The sequence below is a fragment of the Balearica regulorum genome, chromosome 4 (genome assembly GCF_011004875.1).
Source record: "Balearica regulorum gibbericeps isolate bBalReg1 chromosome 4, bBalReg1.pri, whole genome shotgun sequence".
NCBI lineage: Eukaryota > Metazoa > Chordata > Aves > Gruiformes > Gruidae > Balearica > Balearica regulorum.
Genome location: NC_046187.1, coordinates 18,869,607 through 18,882,545, shown reverse-complemented (window position 1 = coordinate 18,882,545; position 12,939 = coordinate 18,869,607). Strand labels below are relative to the sequence as shown.

At 38.9% G+C, this 12,939-nt stretch overlaps 1 protein-coding gene across 9 annotated transcripts in view; it reads left to right on the top strand.

Annotated features, from left to right (window-relative positions):
* Nucleotides 1–12,939, top strand: part of MAPK10 (mitogen-activated protein kinase 10) — a 188,435-nt gene that overhangs the window by 121,457 nt on the left and 54,039 nt on the right. The window contains exon 10 of one of the 9 annotated variants that reach the window (XM_075751343.1): nucleotides 9,021–9,092. The exons of the other annotated variants lie outside the window; for them this stretch is intronic. Coding sequence (XP_075607458.1) covers nucleotides 9,021–9,092 — 72 coding nt within the window. The remainder of the gene's footprint in view (nucleotides 1–9,020; nucleotides 9,093–12,939) is intronic. 9 annotated transcript variants of the gene reach the window in all.

The following is a 12,939-nucleotide window of genomic DNA, read 5'->3' as shown; positions in this document are numbered from 1 at the left end:
CTTCCAAATACTGTGCTTTTTTCCTCTTTTTTTAATGTACAAAGAAAAACTAAATGATCTATAATATACTTGAGGTTCAGCTGTAAATACTGAGGATATTTCCATTTAATCTATTTGGAGAGAAGTCTGATTGAGTTTTTAGTTGATAAGCAACTAGAATACAGAAAAAAAAACTATTTCAGTGTAAAAAACGTAGCACCATGGATAGTACGTTGGTCTCCTTTTTCAACAACAAATTATATTTAAGAGTCGTGTTCTTCTGCCCATTTCCAGAAAAAATAAATGCTATATAATTTAAACAACATAGCTTTTAAAAAATCATTCAGATGTGAGAATTACTTTGTTTCTGTCTGGCTGTGACAACAATCTCTTGTGACAGTGTCTTATTCAGGGAAAGCAATAGAATATTTTTAAAATCCTTTTAAACATTTCAGTATCAGTTACAAATAAAAACTGAATTTTTGAACAACGCAGAAAACATTGTGTAAATTGTGGGATAGTCCTAATTTTTAAATCATTGGAAATCCCATACCCTAAAATGCAGTGTATGTGGGCTGGGTTACAACTGCTACCACGCTTTAGTGGTGGGTTTATTCAGGTTCATTGGAAGTTTAAAAAAAAAAAAAAAAGGGAGGGGGGAAAAGAAAAAAATGGAACCTGTACATTCATTTCCAAGTCAATACTCATTTGTTAACCAGTTTGACCCCATGAATAAGAGTTCTCAGTGTTAGAAAGACTGGTTTGTGTATGGGTCCATATTATTTCCCTTCCTTCCGTGCCTGTTGATGAGCATATCTAGTTTGCCTCCTAGATACAGGAAGAGCTGGAGAAGCGTTTACGCAGCTGCAGGTAAACTTCACAGAACAACATTACAATAAAGCTTCCCTTGGGCTGCTTAAGGCCTTCCAGCAGTGGGTTTTCTAGCTGAAAGAGGCAAGTCTGTACAGAAACTCAAATTTTCAATTCTTTTTAATTATTCAGAAGAATGTCTACTGTGTGCGTTTGGTATCAATATGAGGAGCTTACTCATTTCTAGCCTGGAGTAAGAACATTGATGTATGGCACAGTATACACCTAAGAAAGTTTTAGGGAAAGAAAAATTTTAAGAAGATTAACTAAACCATCGCACTGAGTCACCATTGCACTTAGGTGCTGCTGACTTTAAATTAAATTTCATTTTTAAAGTCTTCATGGAAATAAAAACATGGAGAAGATTCATTTCAGATCATCTCATCTACATAAATAAGAAACTCTAAGTTACTATAAGAAAGCCTTGAAATCTGTGTAGACTACAGGTACCAGTATATGGTAACTGTCCTGCTTAGTATAAATGTAAGTAAGTTATGCATTTTCAAAATTATGTGTATGTTTCTTACCTTTATTAAAATGCTCTCTGAACACGTGTTCAGTTAACTGCTACTTTCATTAGCAGAAAGCCAAACAGTACTTGAAAATGATTGCTCTGTGAATATTGCTGAGGTATTTAATCTAATTGACCTAGTAGGACACTTGAGAGGCAGCAGGGCTAGAGGCTTGGTCCATTCAAATGCTGTCAGTTTGTGATGAGCCAGCTGGTTTTCAGAAAAATAACACCACTCTCCAGCCTCCTGGAGGGTACCGAGTAGAAATTGCATAGCAGATACCTTTGTTCCTTGTTACTCACCTAAAGCAGACATTTCAAAACACTGTCAGGGACACTTCTTTGTCAGAAGTCAGACCCTCATGAAAAGAAATCCACCTTTTTATCAATTTCCAGATGGATTTACAGATCAAAATATTCCTGGCAAGTTCTGATAAGCTTTTGTAGTCCACTTCTGAGCTTCTTGCTCAGTATTTCTTCGATGCTTATTCCACTCTTGTTTTAGTTAAATCACAAAGAGTTTGAGCAGCTAAAACCTGCCCAAATTCTTGGATGCTATTGGAAATATACTGGAAAACTCCAGGACCTTCCCCAAAGCTGTGTTCAGATCCAGCTAATAATGTCTTCAAAATCTCATAAGATTTCAATTTAAGGATTGGAAATATATTTCTGTGTGTTTTTTTTAAGAGGAAGGAAAACTTAAAATGATCTGGATGCTTTCGAGTGAGATGATAGATTTATTAAGATCTGAGCTGCTGAGACCACAGTGATGTCCCAACACAACTTAGTGGGGAAATAAAGCAATCAAAAAGCATTTCTTTTCAGTACTGGGGAAGCATGTAAAGGACGGTACTCTAGCAAATTCATGTGTGAGTCCTTCAGCAGATCAAAGGGGAAACAGTGATTTAGTCATAGAAATATATTGTGACAATAGCCGAGTGTCTTCAGTTTGGCTAGGCCTGGATTACAGTGATAAATATGGAAAACAAAACTCCTACTGCAAATAGTTTAGAGTCTAAGACAGTGAAAAGATAAAATACCATTAAGATAGCAAGAAAGAAGAAAAATCCAAACTTATTCTATGTAGCTATGAACATCCAAAATGGATTGTGAAGACAAGTTAATGTTTTCTGTGGACAGATTTTCCTTTGTCCGCCAGCTGTCTTTGAGAATGGTGGGATTAAGAGATGCTCTCAACATCTGACAGAGAGTGTTCTATTGTATTTTCCCAGGAATTTGTATGTTAAAAAAATTGCTTGCCTTAGGGGGAAAAAAATTAAATCAAGAAAGTCTGTTAGGAAAAGATGTTGCCTTTCCACCACTCATTAGCAGAACTTGTCTTTGCATTTGAAATATGATCTGCATTTATTAGTGGATATAATCCTAGTGTTTTGAGTGCATGTTGGGGGTTTTCCTAAGATTTGGTGTAATAAAACATCTGCACTTTTGTTTAGTGCAGTCCATTGTTTTTCATGTTCCCACTAGTATTTTCTTAAGGCCAACAATTAGCATCAGGATTACTTAAAAGAGACTATTAAGAATGGCTGACCTGGGTCTCCAAGTTGGATCAGCTGGTATGCATTAGCCTGCTGCTTAAGTGTCTGTTAGCTATGATGGCATTGATGTCTAAGTTTGGATTTTGTTCAACTGGATGATTCCTCCCTGGGTATTTGGTTTTGGATTCAGGATTTTTCTCAGAATACAGCAAGAGTTTGAATTATGATGATTTTATTGGGGGAAGTTTGCTCATATGAGATGAGGTCTGTCTCAAAGAGACTTCAGTGTAGCTGTGAAGACGATTTGGCTGTTACCATTCTCTTTCTTTCTTTAATTCAGATATGTATACTCTAAGAGTTTATAGTGCAATTTCCACTTAGTATTAAGATCCCCATGCTCTTTGTGATCTGCGTGGCATTTGGAGTGGATCCCAGCTGCTACAATGAAGATGATCCATTGCTCATTTCCCAACACTCACCTTAAAGATTTTCAGCGTGGGTCTGAACATGCAGTTTCAGAAGTGGCCAAGTGTTGAGGTGTAGGCATGTGCTACACCTACTGCTGCCTCATATGAATTTCAGCCAAGGCAAGTTATTTGCCTTTTCAGGCACTTAGGAAAATTGGATAGTCTCAAATGTCTTCTTTTTTTCCTTTTCTTCCTTTCTATGCCATTAATCAGCTTTTGTTTGATGACAACTGTACTAATTTAAGCTGAGTTTCACTGGTACAGTTGAGCAGAGAATTTAGAACTTGTAGTCAAAACAGCACTGAAGTGTCTTTTGTCAAAAACATGTATGTATTTGGTTGGGATGAATGCAGAGGACTGGAACACACTCAAAATCACGTATCACTTATCAGATATATAAGTATACATAAATGATATGCTTATCTGTTTGTATTGTAGTAGGAGAGACTACCTGTGGGATTCCTGCTGGAAGAGGTAAAGCAAGTGTACTTGAATGCTCTTTGAGACCTGGGAAGAGATACTTCAAAGTCAAAATTTAAATTAAGCTAAAAATAGGGTCTGAAGCTAGCAACTGCAGGATCTGCAAAGCATTTTTTAAATGTTAGTCTGTTAGATGCAGTGTAGTGTGTTTCACATACCTATGGAGAATCTTGCCAGGGAATCTCTTACTGCAATAAATTTTTTATATTGTTATATTCAAAAGAAAATGGGAGACAGGGAAGGGTATGGTCATTCCTCATGCCTCCACTCATTCTTGAGCTTGCATCTCAGTATTCTCATGGCCTTTTCTTAATATACACGTGCCTCTTAATATCCTCTGACATCCCTTCCAGTCCCTCTGTAAGCTCTGCTGTTCTGAAAGGGACAGTGGAGCACAAGTTCCCAAGGAAAAACTATAGTTTTTCAGCACTTGTTTGGCATTGCAACCTAGGAGCCAACCTCCTAGGAAGAGCACAGATTTGAATGTGATTCGTACCTCCTTCTGCATTTTTCCAGGTGCGCCAGGCTCTGGCACCTGCCTGTCTACTGCAGATCAATTCTGTCTATGCCAGATCAAGGTGAGCATCTCCTAGTCTGACTCCCAGAGAGTGACAGCTCAGCTGTGTCATAAGAAGGCATGATGCATATCAGTTTGGAAGTCATAGAAAGTTTTTTCTAAAAAAAAAAAAAAAAAAAAAAAAACCCAAAAAAAAAGAGAGAGAGAGAGAGAGAGTTTGAATTGGTTTGAATTATCACACATGTAAAATTGTGGCAACTCCCTTAGTTCCATCTAGAATCTGTCAGGACTGTAGCTGTACTCTACAGTGTTTTGCGGCTTCAGTTAAAGGTAGTAAATTAGAAGTCAATAATGCAATATTCAAACACTTTGGAACCCTATTACTGTTACTGAGAAATATTAAGATTTTAATAACATCATGTGGAAAGTGGTGTTTCAAATTAGAATGGAAAGACTTTCACAGGAAATCTGAATGGATTGAGCTGATACTGTGCTGAGCACTTATTAAAACATGTTGAAATCCGTGCATATAGTAAATACAAGCATGAAGGGAAGGTTTTTGGTATCTCAGTGAGGTCTTGAGATTGGAATGCCACAATACTAGGAGTTTGCCATGATTTAGACAAAATTGAGGGAGGGAAGGATTTGGTGGGTTAGGGAGGCTTTTAATCTTTTTCAAGCATTTGAGCCATCTTCGCAATTGTCATTAGGAGTGCTGTGCATCGCAAACTTTCCTTGGCATTGGCAGTCTGAAGCCTTTGTACCTGTGCTATCTGAAGCTTGTGAAAAAAGCAGCTTCGCCCATGTATTACCAAGAATTATCAAGTATTTTTATAAACCATGTCCTTTTTTTATTGCATAGAAATAACAGAAAAACGTGTAAAAACAAGGTACAGTGTCCAGTGCAGACTGCTGTATTTTTTTTCCTGAAAATTCAAGTAAGGGCCTATAAATGGTTCTTCAGAGCTGACCTCAGTGCAGATCTGCAGGACCACTCAACAATGGAGATGGCAGTAAAGGGAAGTCCTACCCAGCAGGGTGTCTTTCCATTTTAGGAGCATTTGGAGAGAGAAGCTCCCTGTCTTGTGACAGGCATACTCAATCACCTTGAAATTTTACTAGAGTTTGCACCTCAGCCATTGGAAAAAAGCAATGTGTGCTAAATATTTTGGACTACAGTTACACAAATAAAATCAGGTATCATGATTTGCTTCATAAATATGTCTATCATAGTCTTCCCAAGTCAGTTTTGAGGACATGATCATCTCTTTTCAGCTTGCAGAGGGGCGATTTCTGTATCACTAAAACAGGAGTTATTACAAATGTTAGTGTGTGACATTCTCGTGCTCTGGGCAGACAGAGTGTGAACTAGCCCGTGAGGTTGGGAAAGATAGCAAAGCTCATTCAGCTGCACCTGCATCTCTGGTCTCCAGAGTTTCACGTGGCATGCATTTCATGGAATGCAAAGCGGAACTGACTGAGTGCAGGTCTACAGAGCCACCTCAGCAGGATTTTTAGCAAGGGCAGTTGCAGATTTTCCTAATGGTCTCCCTTTCATTGTGTTTTGCCAAGTTCCAGAGAACCTGCAGTTTGGCAGGAAGAGAATACAGGGCCAGTATGGGGTCTTCCATATCAGAGTGACAAGTATGCTTTTTCCAATTCATCCAGCATGGTAGGAGCAGCCTTCCGCAGGCACGGAAAAGGAAATTGCATCCACAGCCACATTACAAGGGAGGTGTTCATGGAAGGTTAGCTTGGATCCTTTCCCTATAGAAATATCTTTGGCTAGTTCTACAATTCCTGGTCTTTCTGCACCTTTGCTGAAGGGAATCTGAAACGTGAAAGGATGAACAAGCACTCATTTGGGTCAGGAAGTATGTGAGACTAAAGCACAAAGAGTAATAGAAGTCTTATTAATGTTCTTCCATCCCAACTCTCCTTTCTCTCCTTACCATCTCTTCTGGTCACCTTCCCTGTGAAGGGCCATGTCAGCAGCCAGAACAGACTGCTTCCCCAGGACACAGGAAGGTTTGGGGGGGTGGCAGGCAGGCATGTCTGCCAACAGGGCAACTTGTCTTCAGCCTCCCCAAACTCTATTCAAGCCCCCAGGGAGATTTTGGAGGTTCCTGTGGAGGACAGATGAATTCCCCAAATGTTTTGCAAGACAGCTCTGACACAATCACTGTAGAGGGTATTTCTTAAATGTTTGGCATGGAATCAGAACCAGGAGGTGGCCCAGAGGTTAAGATTGCTGTATGAGTGAAATATTTCCTTTGTTGAGGAAAACACTTGCATGTGGTTTGTGGTAGGCATTCATTCAAGGTTGCTATGCCAAGGAGACATTTGGTGTCTTTGGAAAACTTACTTATATTTTGAAGTATATGTACACACTCAGGAATGCATTTCAGAGGAGCTCTGTGCAATAATCTGGTTTGTAGAGATTTTGAACAAATTAAAAATCCCCTACTATTAGTAATCCATGACATGGGTATTCTAATGATGAGGGGGCTTCTCATCAAGGGCTACCCAAATTTCAGCAATTTCATTTCAGAGAGTCATGAAAAGTTGTAGGTTTAATTTGTTAACACTCAGATTCATGCGATGCTAAAACATCAAGGCAAATAGTTGCTAAACTGAAGTTTTACCTAGAGTCACACAGAGGTGTCTGTGACTATAAGTTAGCCTGCACTTGATTAAAGCTTAGACATATTCCATGTGTTGGTAGAGCATTGCCAGTCTTTGTGAATATCTTGCAGTTGGAAAAAATCTTCAACCGAATGTAAATTTTCAGTGCGTTAGAGTTTAGTGCAAAATGTTTGGAGATTGTGTTTCATTTGTTTTACTGATGCCTGTAAAATTGAAATTACTCTACATCTGGATTGATGTTAGACTAACTGAAATTGAGGATTGAGGTCTCTGTACTGCAGTCCTCTACGGAGCTTTGCACAAGTCTCAGTGCCTTAACTGGGGCTTCTGACAGCTGCTGCTGTATATGCTGAAACTTCTAACCTCCAACTAACTACTTTTCTTAAACATGCAGTGAAACTCTGGGTTCTAATTTGACTTATTTCTAATTGGCTCAGGAGAGGAAAAAGAGGCAGTGGTCAAGAAGGCACAGGTTTTTTCTCTTTGGACGTTGGTTATATTCAGATATTCATCTTTGCTTCTTCTCATTTGGAAATTTTCAAAGAGCTTCCTTCCCAAAACCTCAGGAATAGAGGAGAATAATCATGCCTGCTTTACAGAGTTTACAGTTTAGTAAGTCACTAGTTCAACTTCTGTGTGTGTGCTCTTGAGCACAGCATAGAGCTGTAATGTCAGAAGGCAGCCTCTGAAAATAAAAAGGAATTAATAACAGATGAACAAACAACTGCTTGCTTTCTTTTCCTGATATTTTGCATGCCATTTAGCTTGTGATGAAAGCAGCAATAATTTGCATCTCTAGGTTTGCTTATTGCTTCCAAACAAGTAGCCTTTTATTTATTTCTTTGTTTATTGATTTATTTATTGTGTAGTGATGAAACTTTTCATATGCTAAATAAAGCAACAGGGAACCTTAGACCCAGGCATGTAAAGATTTCCACAGACAGGACATTTGCCTTCAAAGTCAAATCCACTTTAAACTGTTGCTCAATATGAAATTATAAAAGTAAATTTAACCAAGCAAGCATGACGCTTCCATTTTTTCCCCGCAGTTTCTGGCCCTGAGAGACCAGTCTGCCCCTTTTCTTGCTTCCCTGCCCTGTGACTTAACATAGAGCAAGGACAGCAGAGGTAATGTGGTTTCATGGTATTAGTGTGGGGGAAAACGCTACCTTAATCCCGTACTGGATATAAGGAGTCCGATTTTCATCTTTTGTTCCAGTGTAAATTGTGGTTAGCTTTGTTTGACCCAGCTGAACTGCTCTTCTCTGTACGAGGTAAATAGTCCCCTGTTTTGCTCTGAATTTCAATGCAGCAAGTACAGCTTAGTGCTTCTGTGTCTCAACCATCCTATTTAGAAATCACCATTTCCTATCACAGCATGGAAATCTTATGAGATTCTCAAGACCCCTATTATGGACTGCTGGCTTCACTGAGATTCAATGGAAGTGAGCCAACAGGCTCTAAAGCATTATTGGAGTCGAATGATCTCAACAAATTCTATTCATACCCCTGAATAAGAGGTGGATATGTCTTCACAAGGACCCAAGTTCCTTTTGTGGCTTCTGGCAGTTCAGCTTGTGAAAATATGCATGGATCTCTGGTAACTGAAAGGATAAAGGAAAAGCAATTTGCATATCCTCATTGAATACAGAGACCAGCATTCATTTACAATACAAAGCAGTATAAGCCTAGGTAATGAATGCAAATGAAAACTTTAAAAAGACAAAATTAATTGGTAAATTTTAATTACAAAGTTGTATTATGACACAGTAGCCAGCTGTGGGTCTCACTTGGTTTTCTGTATTTAATAGTATTGTCTTTCATCCATGCTGGGGTAAAGAAAACTGTTGGGAGTCGATTTTTCTCAGACCTGTTACGTTGTCATGAAACTTGAACGCTCAGGCAGAAAAGCATCTGCAAAGAGCAAAAGGCAGGTCTGTGCCTGCGATGTGGGCTGCAGGCTGTGTGCTATGGCATGATTGGATAAGTCTTCTCATTTATTTGTTGTTCTGTTCCTGTTTTCTTGTTTACCTTCATTTCATTTTTGTTTTCAGTTGACATGTGGTCAGTAGGGTGCATCATGGGAGAAATGATTAAAGGTGCTGTGTTGTTTCCTGGCACTGATCGTATCCTTCCTAGTAGCTGTTTTGGCCTCAGTAGGTACCTCCAACCCTTTCCCCTCCAGCCCCTTCCCGCTAGACTAGTGCTGACATACATTTGTACTGTATCTAAAGAGCTGGGTTAAGTCACACTGCAAAATCCTTGCAAGCCAAAATGTCAATAAAACATTACTGCCTCTCAGTAAAAGTCTTAGGTTGAAACGCACAGTGATTATATATAAGGAGATGGAAAACAATGTCCTACATGGTTCATCAGAATCTCCTTCTGCAGCCAGTGACCACTTGTTTTTAGTGTTGTTGTTATAAATGTCTCTATTAATTGGGGGGGGGGGGGGGGGGGGGGGGAGTGTGTTTTGTAAATGACAGATTTTTTTTAAGTTCAGGTTGTAGCATGGTAGGCACAAGTCACTGTTTACCTCAGGATGGTGTGTGAGAGGTTCTGCATTTTGGAAGAAGGTATGTTAACTTGGACATGACTTTTAGAAATGCTTATTTCTTTGCTTGTTCGTGCTGCAAGTGGTATTGAAGTAGAAAAGTAGGAAATGGCTTCAATTTGGGAGTGACTTCTGCTTCCCAAGACTGAAATTGTCACTCAACTTTGTAGCAATTTGATGACTCAAAAGGCTGGGAATTTCCTTGGAAACTGTTGTAGTTGACTTCAGTCTGTCATCCTTTACTGAAGTACATGTAGCTATTATGTGAAAGCAGAATGTATTTTAGACATCAACAAGAAGTGATTTATAGATAAATGCATTAAATCAGTGGACAGGCAGTCCAAGCAGACTAGGTATATGTACATTTTCCTCAGAGACCATTTTGCATTCAGGACTGAGGCAGCCATAATTCTTGCTTTATTTGATGCTTTATTAAAGCGTTGATATATATTCTATTATTTATCAGATTGTGAAAGTGGTTTCCTCTTGCGCACAACAGCAGCTGAGCTCCATGTATGCTTGGTCTAACTCCAGTGATTCATGGTCTCTAGGATTACACGAATGAGAAATGGAGATGACGTGTACAAGTTTTCCTTCTAATTTAAAATCAGTACTTAGATGACAGAGTTGTTTCCAGGCATTATTCATTTTTATGTAACTTTCTCTGAATGTGTGTGTGTACACATATATATCCATACTTACTAATTCAGTTTAGCACTTCACTTTTGGCCTTATTCACACTTTAAAGGGTTTAATATTTTGATTAAAATGTGTAAAAAGTAATATCTGAAGAGCATTAAAGAAATTAAAGTAGGCAATGATACCATTAATATTTTCACAGTCTAGTAAGATTCTGATTAGTGTTTTGTCCAAAATATTGGACAATCGTATGCGAACGCTAAAACTTCCATGAGTCTTCATATGATCTGGAGCACATTTCATCTGCATATGTGAAAGTAAACCTTTCCCTTCTATGTGTTAATGTCACTCATTAGCACCTATTTGTGCTCCATGAAGATTTGGCACACGCTGTGCTTGTGTTTTCTGTGGATTTGGAGTGAGAAATTTAAGTGGGGGGGTAGCGTAGTTCAGTCTTCTAGTCGGAGCTGGTTTTATGTTAATAGACTCACGTTTCATAAGATATCATTTAAAGAAATTCCCAAGTAAGTACAAAAAGAACCGAACATGTCCTATATAGCACTTCAAAAACTGATTTCTTTGACACAGCTGCATACTTGTTAAAACGAAATCACGCAAAGCCTCTATAATTAAACCATTATGTGCTGTTTATTATTACAATAGCCCCACAGAAATTGGCATTACCAGCTGCTGATTTGTTTGGGATTGTTCTGTAATTGAGTTCACGTTCTTCATTTGTATTTATAATACGTTGCTGAATTTGCACTGCGTTTTATGTACTGCTCTGCTTTTCTTCTGCTGTTCCATGAGTGAACAGAGAATGATGCCGTTGCTTTCTTTCAGGGCACTGAGCACCTGTTCTCCAAACCCAGCCTCCCCACCTCTCCCCTGCTGCTGAGCAGCCCCTGGCAGGGGTTTGGCACTTCTACTTCCTGGGCCCATCTGTGCAGCTGAAAACCAGTCAGAGAGTTGCAAGGGCAGACCCAGCCTGCTGAGATTGATGACCTCATGGCATCTTCTTCCTTAAATCTGCATAGAAAATGCTTAGTGTTTCTGTAAAAAAGATTATTTCTTCCGATGTGTGATGGAGTTGGGCAGCAGTATAATTCCATCAGCAAGGACTCTGAGCTCTAAAAGCTTGAGGGCAGCATACTTAGGATGTATTTAAGTGTAGAAGGAGCAAAAGTAATTAGAAATCTGGTTCTTAAAAAAAACCCAAACAACAAAACCACAACATAAAAAGCAAGCTTCCTCTGATATAAAATGAGTGTAAAATGGGTTAAGAATGGCAGTGTACCAGAATTTGTTATCAGCAATTTTTTCTTCACAGACAGCACTTCATTTCACAACCACACTGTGATTTAACGAGTATTTAATACCAATTTGTGTCCATTTTTATGCATAAATAACTGTGAAAAGCAGTTTTGAAACAGAAAGATTGAATATTCATGAGAAGTGGACTGTCAGTCATATGTTTGACTGCAAAATTTACTATTTGCCATTTTTCAGCAGTTAAGGAGTATAGGTTGTTGGATATTGTTTCTGTTTACAGAACTGAATGGTCCGTTCAGCTAACTGAAACAACTTCTGTGGCAAAGCACAGCCATCTTACATGGTCATGGAACATTCACAAGCAGAAAAATAGGAAATGCCTTTGAGGAAGTGCAGAGTGGAGTGCTTACCTAGGCTGCAGCTCCGTTCCACTCCTGTACTCCATTGGAATTCACTGAAATCACTTGGGTGGAGCTGAGAACAAAATCCACTTCTATTCTTTTTTAAACTACAGTCGTGAGTGAATGCTTTGTGGTGTCCAAAATCCCCTGGGTCGTTACTCATCCTTGAAATTTTACTATTCCTCTACCATTTTTGGTGTATGCACATGATGCGGTTAATTGTGAGCTAAAGCTTTTTTTTTTTTTTTAAAGTTATATGACACTTCTTTCCAAGGTTGACAGCAGTAGTTCTGCTTACAGAGAAACTCTTATCATGAAGTTTGGATATACTTCTGCCTCAAGCAAGGAGAAAACAGCAACATGGTTTGTTGTGTTGCCTCAGGAACAATTCGGAGAGCTGACTGCACCTGTGAGTTGACTCTTGTTCCATGTGTTGCTCTCAAAATTTTATGAGGAAGACTGTTCCTCTTTTCTCACCATACATAGCACTTCTTCTCATGCATACATGATCTGAAGGAGTTAAGAAGGTGCCTTAGTCCTCTGGTGAGCTGTGAAAGTGGATTTTTTTTAATTTTTTTTTTTAAACTGCTGAATGCATTTTGGGCAGACAAGGAAGAATGTGCCTTTAAATTCTGTATTTGGGAATGCTTACAGGGAGACAAGTATATATTCTGTAGAGAGATGTAAGGTTAGGGTGATGTCAGCTTCTCTTAGTGTAAATCACGGATGGGCATACAAGCTATCCCTTACAGAGCCTTATTCTACAACTGCAATCATGTTATGCATGTCACAGAGATTGGGGTATAGGGTTTTTACGCACAGTTTAACAGTTCATTTAGAAGGTATTTAATAATGCTAATGTTTATAGGCTGCATCTTAGGCTAGGTACATGATCATCATGCATCTGTCTGTGCACATTACAAAGACAGAAATATGCCACAATAGAAGGTTCTAGAAGTCTAGAAACAGCCTGGAGTAGTACAAGTAGATACTTGTATGAGGTGAGGAGACGTCCATGAGGGAAATGGAAATACTTGTCTGACGACAAGATTGCAATCCTGTGCTGCAATATCTGGACCGTTCGCTAAGCACTGATTTGCTTGCTGC